The sequence below is a fragment of the Dipteris shenzhenensis genome, chromosome 24, assembly GCF_047967505.1.
Source record: "Dipteris shenzhenensis isolate YYH24624 ecotype China chromosome 24, Dip_SZ_1.0, whole genome shotgun sequence".
NCBI classification, from domain to species: Eukaryota; Viridiplantae; Streptophyta; class Polypodiopsida; order Gleicheniales; family Dipteridaceae; genus Dipteris; species Dipteris shenzhenensis.
The window spans coordinates 12869615-12881453 of NC_141619.1; the positions used below are offsets into that span (position 1 = coordinate 12869615).

The 11839-nt window shown below is 43.0% G+C and overlaps 1 protein-coding gene across 1 annotated transcript; it reads right to left on the bottom strand.

Moving 5' to 3' along the window:
* Positions 1-254: 254 nt before the first annotated feature.
* Positions 255-3744, bottom strand: LOC147886234 (EIN3-binding F-box protein 2-like). Its single transcript, XM_087395663.1, has 3 exons — positions 3605-3744; positions 3339-3490; positions 255-3158 (listed from the first exon to the last, which is right to left on the bottom strand). Exon 3 carries the CDS (start codon positions 3133-3135, stop codon positions 841-843), a length of 2295 nt encoding a protein of 764 aa, XP_087251789.1. The 5' UTR covers positions 3136-3158; positions 3339-3490; positions 3605-3744; the 3' UTR covers positions 255-840.
* Positions 3745-11839: the final 8095 nt, after the last annotated feature.

The following is an 11839-nucleotide window of genomic DNA, read 5'->3' on the forward strand; positions in this document are numbered from 1 at the left end:
TAATACGGTAGGAACATATATCTAGATGAATACAGGAACATGCCCAAACCCATCCTCTTAAAACACAACGAATCTCAATTTATACACATCATTTGGGTGTAGAACCCTTTGTGCATACCACACAATGACGTAAGAAAGCCTATCCAGCTAACTACATATCTTCATAACTGGAAAACAACTCAGCACTTATGATATCACCAGAACATGTAAACATTTCTTGAATAGCCAATACAGCAACGCTCTGAAATTAGCATTCACAAACCCATATAAAAAACGCGTCCCGACATTCACAAAGCCATATAAAAAACCGACACCACTGCGGTAGTGATCTGACATACTAGAGCACAAGATGTTGCCACATCTCTTGACTGCTTCACATGGCAGGTTCAAAGATAATTGAAACAGGAATATCCATATGGACACCTGCAAAAAAGGCAACTCTCAGAAAACGTAGAAAACTAAGCTAAAGGCTCTCCTGTAGTGTTGATGGACCCAAAAAAACTGCAGAGCCCGAACTAACTATTCCCATCATGTGATGTCAAGTATGTTGGAGTGTTTAAAACGATTCTGAATGAATATCAGTTCTCTGTATGTGATCCTGCCATAACAGTTGCATGACAAGCTGCAAGTCCCTGTCTTTTGAGAGCCTACAATGGAAGACAAACACTACTTGCTGACACCAACATTTGCCACACATAACTGCAGCTTGCTTAGCAACCTGACTTATCATTAAAACCTGCTTCCACCCCCTTCATGCCTATAGCATTCAAATAGTCTGCACTGTTCCAATCCATCTACACAGAATGATTACTGCCTGCACCAACCAAATCAGAAAGTTCTTCAAGAAGACAACACATCACACCACCATAATCGGGACTTGAAATTATCAAGAACCACATGAGTCAGACCCCAGCAATGCTTCAAATTCAGGCCCACAAGCCTATGACACCTGTCCTCAATAAAAGTTAAACTTTTATCTGTGATACCTCTGCAACCTGATAAATTCAGAGAGTTCAATTTCTGACCCAGTTCAGCCACTAAAACCATGACACCTTCATCACTAATACTGCACTCAGAAATATCCAAGTCCTCCAAGACAACACAGTGCTTTGCGACAGCTCTGAGACCCTTATCAGTCACCATCTTGCAGCCATCCAGAACAAAATTCCTCAAAGACCCACCATATTGTTCTGCAATGGTGACCACAGCCCAATCCGTGAGCTTCACACAACCACTGACATTCAGACTAGCTAGCATAAAATTTGCACCATTAAGACAAGCCAGCAATCCTTCATCACTCAAACATACAAAACCAGTAAGATCTAAATTTATTAGCTGACGACACAGGCATCCCAGTAAGGCTAAACATGTGTCGCCCACACCACGGCAATTGGAAAGGCAGACGGAATTTAATCCTGAATCAGTAGACTGGTCCACAGGAGGAAACATCCCGACATCCTGAATCCCATAGCAGTTCCTGATTTGAACCTCCTTCAATTTCCCAGTTCTGCTGGTGAGCAATGCTGTTAACCCTATCCCAGTCATAAGGTTGCACCTCTCTATCTGGAATACTTCCAGGGAAGCAGCTCTTTGCACAAAGGCCACCAGGCCCTGGTCACTTATTCGCTCACATTTGACAAGAGAAACCTGCTTCAGGACACGACAGCTACTTCCCAAAGTAGCCAACACGCCATCTGAAAAACTATTGCAGCTGCTAACAGAGAACCGTTTCAATGACTGCATGCCTGGGGCCTTGCCCAATGACATGAAACCTTCTTCTGTTACCAGGTCAAGGCTGTGTAGAGTAAGACAAGTCAAAACCTTACAATTCAGTCCAATGGAAGCCAGGCTCTTGTCACCTATTCTGAGGCCCTCTAGTTTCATCCTTTTTAGATTTCTACAATTGCGAAGGACTGCTTCAAGCCCATCATCGCCTATCAATGGACAGTTCCGAATATTCAAAAACAGCAGTCCCGAGCAGCCCTCACCCACAGCGATCAATGCCTTGTTTCCAATCAATCCACACTCATCCAAACTCAGAAAAGAGAGCAAAGGACAATTTTGTGCAATGGACTGCAACCCCAGGTTTCCCACAAAGGGACAATTCAGGAGATCGACCTTCTGCAAAAGGCGGCATCCCTGCCCAATGATGCACAGTCCTTCATCCCTAATGTTGAGGCAGTCCCATAAGGAGAGATGTTGCAGTGCGGAGCAGCAGAACCCAATGGCGGAAAGGCCTATGTCAGTCACTCCTTTTTCCAACCCAACTGTCGACCCTTGTCTAATGGAAAGCTTTCCAAGACCCCCCCGGGCTCCTGTCCCAACTGCTATTGCCGCTAATCTTACATCTGTTGCTTTCCTTCCTTCTAAGCATCGGGAAAGATCTCCAATGGCCCATTGAGGCTGCCGTTCTACTCTCCTGTCGTCCTTCAGAAAGTTCACCTCCACAGTTTCTTCGCCATAAAAGTCATCACAAGTTTCTTTTGAAACTGCTTGAGTGTCATCGAGGTTTGTCTCCCCATTGGTAACAGAACCCTGGGCCCCATTGCATTGGCTTTGCTTGGTATGGAACTCTTCCCTCTGCATGTGGCTTTGAAGAATGAGCCAACGCATGGACACAGAAGCACAAACAGCTCTATCACGGGCCCTAGGCAAGAAGCGAAATATTTCATGCAGTAACTCATCGGGAAGTTTGTTGATAAAACCCCACTCACAGATATCCCCTGAAACTGCAGCACTCGCGAGTCTTTTGTAAGGAATGTTGACAGCATCGACATGCTGCATGAAACTACCATCAAACTGTTGCTCGCCAGCAAAACTTGAAAGACTTGAACAGTCTTGCTCTCTGAGAAAATAATCATCGTCCCCAATCCACTCTGCTCTTTGAGGGGAATCCTCAATCGCCCTTGGCGAGGCCGAACCAATAAACTGCAGTGAATTCACATAAAATGCCTGAAGTAGTCTGGGACTTTGATTCCAACATTGCACCGCAAAGCTTCCTCGAGATGCAGCCCACTCTTCTAGAAGTTTGGAAGCTTCTAGGTGAGCTTCAGATATCTCCAGCGGAAGCTGCGGATCCACGCCAGACTGCAGAGCGTTGCGGGATCGTCGTCTCAAGTTCTTCCTCTTACTCATGTTAGATCGATGCCCACAAGAATCTGTACACAGAAGATTGGTAAATCTACCGCACAATACAAGAACAGTAAAAGATTTCACATTCTCAGTATCGCATATGAAACCATCTCAGAAAAACGAAGCCGCCCAGTTGGGCTATGATGAACAGTGAAGGAGGACAAGCAGAAACGGAAATGCATTCCAAACAAGCAAAGAAGAGATACCTCAGACAAGAATGAAACTGGTTGTTGGCTCCTTTGAGCGATATACTCCTTAGGAAGGCCTCTATCTTGAAGTTACATAGTCATAAATACAGACACACAGAAAGAGACTTATCTCCACAACCCCAAGGGGACAATGGCACTTGAGCACATACCTGAGGCAAAGAAGAGGTAGATGAGAATGAGGTGCTTGGCTCCCTTATAGCAAGGGAGAGAGAGAGAGAGAGAGAGAAGAGAAGAGAAGAGAAGAAAAGAGAAGAATTTTTAACCACAAAATAGGGGTCATTAGATGTCCATCCTCGCGATCGAACTCAACACACCCAACCATCCCAGTCACTCCTCTAACTTCTCACCAAGAGTGGCAAAAAATATGATCCACCTCAACACGCCCATCCATAAGCATCACTCCTCTAACCAACAAGTCTGCTCACCACGAGCGGCAAAAAATATACACCCACTCCGAGCAAAAAGAGACAAGGGAGTTGGATTCATCCCCCTTGCCCTTCCTTCTACTAGATATTGTATTTTACTTTTACCTTCTTTTTTTGGAAGGGTAAATACTAAAGTGAGAGGGGCTTTAAGGGTTTTCATGATCTAAGGGTGAGGAGTGAGGTGGGCTTAGTGAAAATTTCACCTTGTTCCCTTTTTTCTTCCTTTAAAAATTAAACAAATGTGCACCAGTGCGCTCCAGCCCTCGATCCAAGGCACACCCTCATGATCCACATAAGAGCACGCACCTACCCTATGTAGCTGTCATGTGGTGGTTGTGGCTTCAGATCTACGACTATGCGCGCCTTGGGAGGTGGCGACCTGTGGTGGAAGACTGCTGGCAGACTGGGTGCTGTGGAGAGAGTCGTGATCTGCACGGTGGGCATTAAGTGCGACCTCGCCGTGGAGGGTCATGATTCACGGTGCGATTTCAGTGCACCAATTAAGGCTGCTTGCACCAGTGGCTTTATCTGGTTGTGACACATTTGTGCACTTTGGGGTAACTTTAGTTTGTTGATGCCCTTGCAGTTTATGTCCCCAAGTTTGTTGGTTGGGCTTTGGTTTGGTAGCTCACGTTTCAAGGTGCTTAGCCCATGGGGGGCGTTGGAAATGAGCTAACCCCCTTGGATGCCCCCTTGTGGCCATTGCATGGATTAATTCGATTCTAGGTTAAATGAGCTCTTTGGGCACTGGCTGCCACGTGTATTCGTGGGAGTCCAATCCCATAAACAATATGGGAGGATTGGGTCCCTTAGATTTAAAAGAGGGTTGAGACCCCTCTCTCTCATCCCGCCAACCTTTTTCAGAGAGAGAGAGAGAGAGAGAGAGAGGACATGTATAGCTATGGGGCAAAGGAGTGGGATCCCCTCATAGCTAGTGCACCTCATCGTCGTGGCACGTGGCATCTTTTGGAGCTTCTATATGGTATTAGAGCAGGTGGACTATGCACTTGTCATGTGGTGGTTGTGGCTTCAGATCTGCGACTATGCGCGCCTTGGGAGGTGGCGGACTGTTTAGTAGACTAGGTGTTGTACCAGAAAGTCATGATCTGCACGGTGGGCATTAAGTGCGACCTTGTCGTGGAGGGTCATGATCAAGCTGTGATTTCAGTGCAACAATTAAGGTTGCTTGCACCGACGACTTTATCTGGTGGTGTCACGTTTGTGCACTTTGGGACCGCTCATGCGGTTTATGGTGTCCCCCGGTTTGTTGGTTGGGTTGGCGTTCGGTTTGGTAGCTCACCTTTCAAGGTGCTTAGCCCACGGGGGGTGTTGGAAATGGGCTAACCCCCTTGGGTGCCCCCTTGTGGCTAGTGTGTGGATTAATTGGATTTTGGGTGAATGGAGCTCTTTGGGCATTGGCTGCCATGTGTATTCGTGGGAGTCCAATCCCATAAGCAATATGGAAGGATTGGATCCCTTTGATTTAAAAGAGAGTTGAGACCCCTCTCTCTCATCCCGCCGCTGGCTTTTTTGGGAGAGAGAGAGACACACAGAGAGAGAGAGAGAGAGAGAGAGGGGGGGGCTTGCATGGCTACGAGGCAAGGGAGTGGGATCCCCTTATACCCGGTGCACATCGTCGTGACATGTGGCATCTTTTAGAGCTTCTACAAATATGTAAAGTGAGATTCACACTAAAACACAAGGGAACAACAAAAATTGAGTCTTTGGCAATGTGCTCTCAACAATATTGTCATCACGGGATTACAATGGTAGTATGGTGTCATGATGCTACTATTTGCCAAACCAAAATCGAAAAACAATGGAAAGGATGAAAGCTCCGACGCATCAACAAGGCTGAAAGAAATGGCAAGTCTAGACCTAGGGAATATTGGCTTAAAAAGTTTCATGCATACCAATTCAAGCACTCCACAACCATTGTAATAATATGGTAATGCACTAGCTTTAGCAGGACTTGGAACCTCGTTCGTGCAAATTTCCACAAGTGTTTTGATTTTTTTTAAAAAACGAACATGTATTGATTGGTTTTTTCCTCTCTTAGTACTATTTTAGGATGGTGTTTTCAAGCAAGACTCTCTCTCTCTCTCTCTCTCTCTCTCTCTCTCTCTCTCTCTCTCTCTCTCTCTCTCTCTCTCTCTCTCTCTCTCTCTCTCTCTCTCATGATTTGACATTGACCATGACCTCACCAAGGCTAGAAAATGTAGGATCTTAAATTGCTACCATGACTGGAACCCACTTGACTTGACTAAGCATACTATCACTTGTTTTCCCTTGACTTGACATTATAGAGCTACCATATTTTAGGATGGTGTTTTCAAGCAAGACTCTCTCTCTCTCTCTCTCTCTCTCTCTCTCTCTCTCTCTCTCTCTCTCTCATGATTTGACATTGACCATGACCTCACCAAGGCTAGAAAATGTAGGATCTTAAATTCCTACCATGACTGGAACCCACTTGACTTGACTAAGCATGCTATCAATTGTCTTCCCTTGACTTGACTTTATAGAGCTACCATTGCCATGATGGGAGCAACTAAAGGGCACCAATGTGATAGGGTGCCTTCTACAATGACTACAATGTAATTTATAGAGTAATTACCCCAAGCATTTGCCTGCAATGAAATTAATTACCCTAGCATTTGCCCACACATGCAATAACAATGGTAAGGCCTTCATCTTAATCGCCATGCAATGGGTGTTGTGACCAAAATCTGCATCTTAGTAAATATAGCAAAGCCTTCCACAAGGCTTGGTGCCCACAATATAAGCATGCAAGTCTCGTGGAAGGCTTGGTGCCCACAATATAAGCATGCAAGTCTCATCATCCATCAACTCAAGTGTATCTTGCAAGTCTCGTGGTGGATAATAATCCACTATCACATAGCTATCGTCCAAAATTGGATTAGATATTTAAACCCTATGGCATCGATGGTATCAACAATGTTGGTGAGAAGAGTGCACCTTGTTATGATAATTCTTTTTATTCCGGGATTTATTGTTACTTCACTCACAAGTCTCTTCACGCCTAACTTCACCACCACATGCATTTTACACCAATTTCTCCTTGTCTTACTCCCACCCATGCACTAGTAAATGCTTCCCACTACCCCACCTTCACACCTCTCTCCTACCTATGCTTTTCCTATCTCCCTTTCCTTAACCACTTGGTATATGTGCACCATGTAGCCCCCCTTCCCATCTGTCTTGCGATTCAAGTCACCTTGACTTTAGTGTCTTTCCCCTTCCTTTCCTTCTTGTTCACCCATCAATTGTTGACTAGTCCATGCTTCACTATTTGTGGCCCCTCAATCTTGTCGCCTATGTATTATTTTTCCCTCCTTCCCACTTGGGCATTTCTAAGATTTGTGGGTATGTTTTCTTCCCAAAGAGCCACCATGCCAAATTGTGCTTGCGTTGTTCTTGATTATGAAACCATCCCCTTTATCTTTTTAGCATTATGCTCCCAAGATACATGCACTTAGATATTACTGTGACTCACTTGTAGATTACTTCTAGGGCCCATCCAGATCAAGAAAATCTCTTGTTTCCCACCTACATGCAATATGAACTATGTTTGACATGCCTTAGCAAGTTGGATATAAAAAAATAGAGACATTATTAAAAGTTGAACTTGTCAACAATTCTATGGTAGGCGTGAAAGATCCATGTGCCACCCACTTCTATCTTAAAACCTTTTTTTAATGAATCCAAGGGCAAATTTTTGCGCTCTTTATGAAACCTCATTGTCCCTTTCTTTATCTACACCTTCTCTTGAGCTCATTCATAGTATCATACGTGGATACTGAGTGGTTTTGGTGCTAATAAGCAGCACTAATACAATTGGTCAAGGGTTTGGGAGGAGCATTAGTCAATAGTGGGGCCATGTGGCACCAACTTGGAGGAAATTAATGTTGGGACCTAGTATGATGACTTATGGTTAATAATTTGATCAAGCTCATCCCTAAAAAATATTATTTTGATGCAGATATCATCAAGAATTACTTCTAAAGGATAACATAATTGCATATGCTCATTGAAAAAATGGCACTTTAACAATTACTAACATAATGCATAGTGCATATTCAACATTAATCTTTTACTTCTATAAACTTCTCATGTTTGAAACTTTGAAAGAAGTGAACAAGAACTAGATAGGAACACAAATCGAACACCAAAAGTAATTACCAATTCTTAATAATGATGTTTGCTATATTTTTGTTTGTTGGTTTATTATTCTCAATATTGTAACATATGCTTTGCGATGGAGTAAACATAGATTTTTCAATGGATCTATATTTTAGTCACACATGTGTAATGACCAACATATATTAGTCACAAATAATGATAAGAAATGTTTCTTTTTTTTAATGTTCTCTATGTCACACAGCCAAATTTTGAACACTAGTCAACATTTCTTATTTTCTTTGATTTGCACATAATGTGTATGGCTTTACCTTCCATGAATTTCATTATCTTGGCCTTGAAAAATGGGATGGTCTTTTTGTATTTCTCATTTCTAGCTCAAAACATTTGTCTTTCTTATCGTGCTTTAATTCTTCTTTTTGTGAAAACCATACCAAGTTTGGTATCAAAAGCATACAACGTCTCTTTCTAAAAATCCTTTAGTGTTTCTTCAAAACCTATATCAATACTACATATTTTTATTCAGTTATCATCAATGCTTTTATGCTACAACAATGGTCACACTAGAGCACTCTTTCCCATTTTTTTGGTTGGTGGGGTTCATGTAGTTGAAATTACACCCTTTGTATAGTTTTTTCATCTTCTATAAAAGAAAAATTTGAACATTTACATTTCCATTCCAAGGATGTTTGAAGCTAATGCATTTGACATAAGATATGGCTTATGCCAACATCATTTAATGATTCACCTTTCTTCACAAAATATCCCTCTGTATGAGTTTTTCTTGGAGTTTCGGTCACTATAAATTCTCTCAAATGTATTGTGTTCTTTCATAAAACGAAGTAGGATTTAGTGTTCTATTCAATTATGTGCTCTTCAATGAAAAGACGATGCATAAGACACCCCATGAGGGATGTGGTGTTGAGATATCGAGCTCCACTCGCGATATGCCAGGGTGACTGTTGTGCATTTATGTCACCGACTTGTTAGCTGGAGATACGGTTGGTACACCGCCCACGAATAATAGCTGGATGACAGCTATCCTTATCTACACTAGTTCATGGCTCAGTTAGTATGCCACCTTAGTCAGTTGAGTTTGGTTTGAGACCCACATATAGGGTTCTTCTATTTCTTTGTACTAGAGTTCTTTTGGCTTTCACAACTAAGAAGAGGAAAACTATTTTCAGCCTCCACCTTTGTGTGTATTCCCCCATTGTGCATGTGAGAAAGCAGCAAGTGAGACTCCTTCCCTCTCTCCCACTATCTTCACATGGTATCAGAGCCTTGTTCGTGGTAAGGAGCTCAAGAAAGCAAGCCAAGTTCGTGGTGTCCTGGTAAGAGGACCAGTGTTGCTTTCCTATTTCGAGTTTGGGAGCAAATCTCTGCAGGTAGCACAGCCAGAAGTGCAGGAGTGCACTATTTCAGATTGAGACGCCCTTCGCGGTGTGGCGAGAGCACAGTATATGCTGCGGGAGAGGGCGAGGCCCTTAGTGACTTTATTTTCCTGATTTGAGGTCATTTCGGGGCCTGTTTTGGAGACGAAAGTTCTCCGCAGGTACTCAGAAAAAGGCCCTGTTTTTTGCTATGCGACCACTGTTCTGCGGGTCGGTGAAAAGTTGCCGCAGAAATTGCATCGTATGCCTTTGTGCAGAGATATTGGGAGTTACAGATTCATGCTTGTTGCCTGTTGATGCAAAATCGTCACTAGGAAGTGACTGTGTGGTGAAATACCACTTTCGACAGTTTTGCAGTTCTGCCCGTGTGAGGCAAAAGCTGTGTTTTTTTACAGTGACAGAATATTTTGCAGTGTTCTATAATGGCATCTGATTCTCTTTCACAGATTGTCACTGAAAAGCTTGACAAGAACAACTTCCAGGCATGGAAGTTTAGAATGACGAATTTCTTGATGGGAAAAGGCTATTGGGAGTTCATTACAGGAAATGAAGAAGAACCTGTTCTTCCTAATGTTCCCAGTCAACAGGAAATGCAGGCATTCAAAGGATGGCATGAGAGAGCCAGGAAAGTTATGTACTGGCTGTCTATCAGTATTTCGGACTCCATGATTGTGCATATTCAGGATGCAAATATGCCAAAGGAGGCATGGGATACTTTGGCAAAAATGTATAGCACAAATACGCAAGCCAGGAAAATGCAACTCAAACAGGAGTTGCACAATGTGCAGAGAGAAAACATGAGCATCAATGACTACCACATGAAGGTGAAGAAAATTGCCGATGCACTTGCTTCCATTGGGTCGCCAGTGGATGATGACGATTTGGTTTCTGTGACCTTGAATGGTCTAGGAAAGGATTATGCACAATTCCGGACATCCATTGCCGTCCGTGAAAAATTTCCAGATTTTGAGGAGTTGATTGCTCTTCTAATTTCTGAAGAGCAGAGAAATGGGGGTGCATCTTCTTCAGTAGGAACTTCAAAAGAAACTGTCTTCTACTCAAATGCTGGCAGAGGTAGAGGCAGAGGTAGAGGAGGCCGATCTACAGGCCATGGTAGAAATCAGAATATGCAGCAAACGCAAGAAAACCAGTCCTATGCAGGAGGACGTGGTAACTCTAGAGGCAGGGGGAGCCAAAGAGGCCGTGGTGGATGGCAGAGAGGCCAAAATTCAAACAACAATATTGAATGCTACTATTGTGGCAAAATGGGTCATATGGCTAAGGACTGCTATAAAAAGCAGAATGACATTATGAATGGAAAATTGCAGCAAGGCAATTATGCATCCTCTAGTAGACAGGGTGATGACAGAAATGAGCATTTGTTTATGGTGCAGCATATGACAAATTCTGTAAGAAGTGCAGAAGAAAGCAATGATGTGTGGTATGTTGAATCAGGTGCATCAAACCACATGACAGGTCACGCTGAATGGATGCAGGATGCAAGAAAAATGGAAAAACTAGGATTTGTGGAGACTGGTGATGATACTGCACATCCTATTGTGCAGATTGGCAAAATTCCTTTGTCTATGCAGGATGGGAAAAAGAAATACTTGTCTGATGTATTTCATGTCCCGAACATCACCAAGAACCTGGTTTCTGTTGGTCAAATGGTTGAGCAGGGCTTGCAAGTCAGATTTAATCCTCATGGATGCTTTGTTGAGGATATGAAAAATAACGGTCGCTTGATAGCAAAAGGAAAGAAGAAGGGCAGGATGTTTACATTGGATGCGGACATGCCTGAATTGAGTGCAGCAATGTTTGCACATGGGACCGGTGTAGTTGCAGATATTAATATCTGGCAGAAACGCATTGGTCATGTTAAGATACAGCGACTTAAATCAATGCAAGCCCAAAATATTATTGCAGGATTGCCTAAATTCAAGGTTACAGAAATGCACAAGGTTTGTGAAGCCTGTCAATTTGGGAAACAGGCAAGGAAACCTTTTCCTAGGCATGTTCAAGAGAGTAAAAAGCCATTGGAATTAATCCACTCTGATGTGTGGACTACAAAAGCTGCATCTATTGGAGGCTGTCACTATTTTGTCACATTTATTGATGACTTCAGCAGAAAACTGTGGGTGTATTTTATGAAAAAGAAAAGTGAAGTGTTTGGGCACTTCAAAGCTTTCAAAGCTATGGTTGAAAAAGAAACAGGCCTGCAAATAAAATGCCTAAGGTCAGATGGAGGGGGAGAGTACCTCTCAAATGAGTTTGCAAGGTTCTTGCAGGAGCATGGTATAAAGCAGCAATATTCATGCAGTCATACCCCACATCAAAATGGAATTGCAGAAAGAAAAAACAGGCATATTGGAGAGGTATCTCGGGCTATGCTAAATGAAAAAGATCTACCAGATTATTATTGGGCTGAAGCAGTTGCTACAGCAGTCTATATAATGAACAGGACTCCCACTGCAGCAATACATGGCATGACACCAGAGGAGGTGTATACTGGTAGGAAACC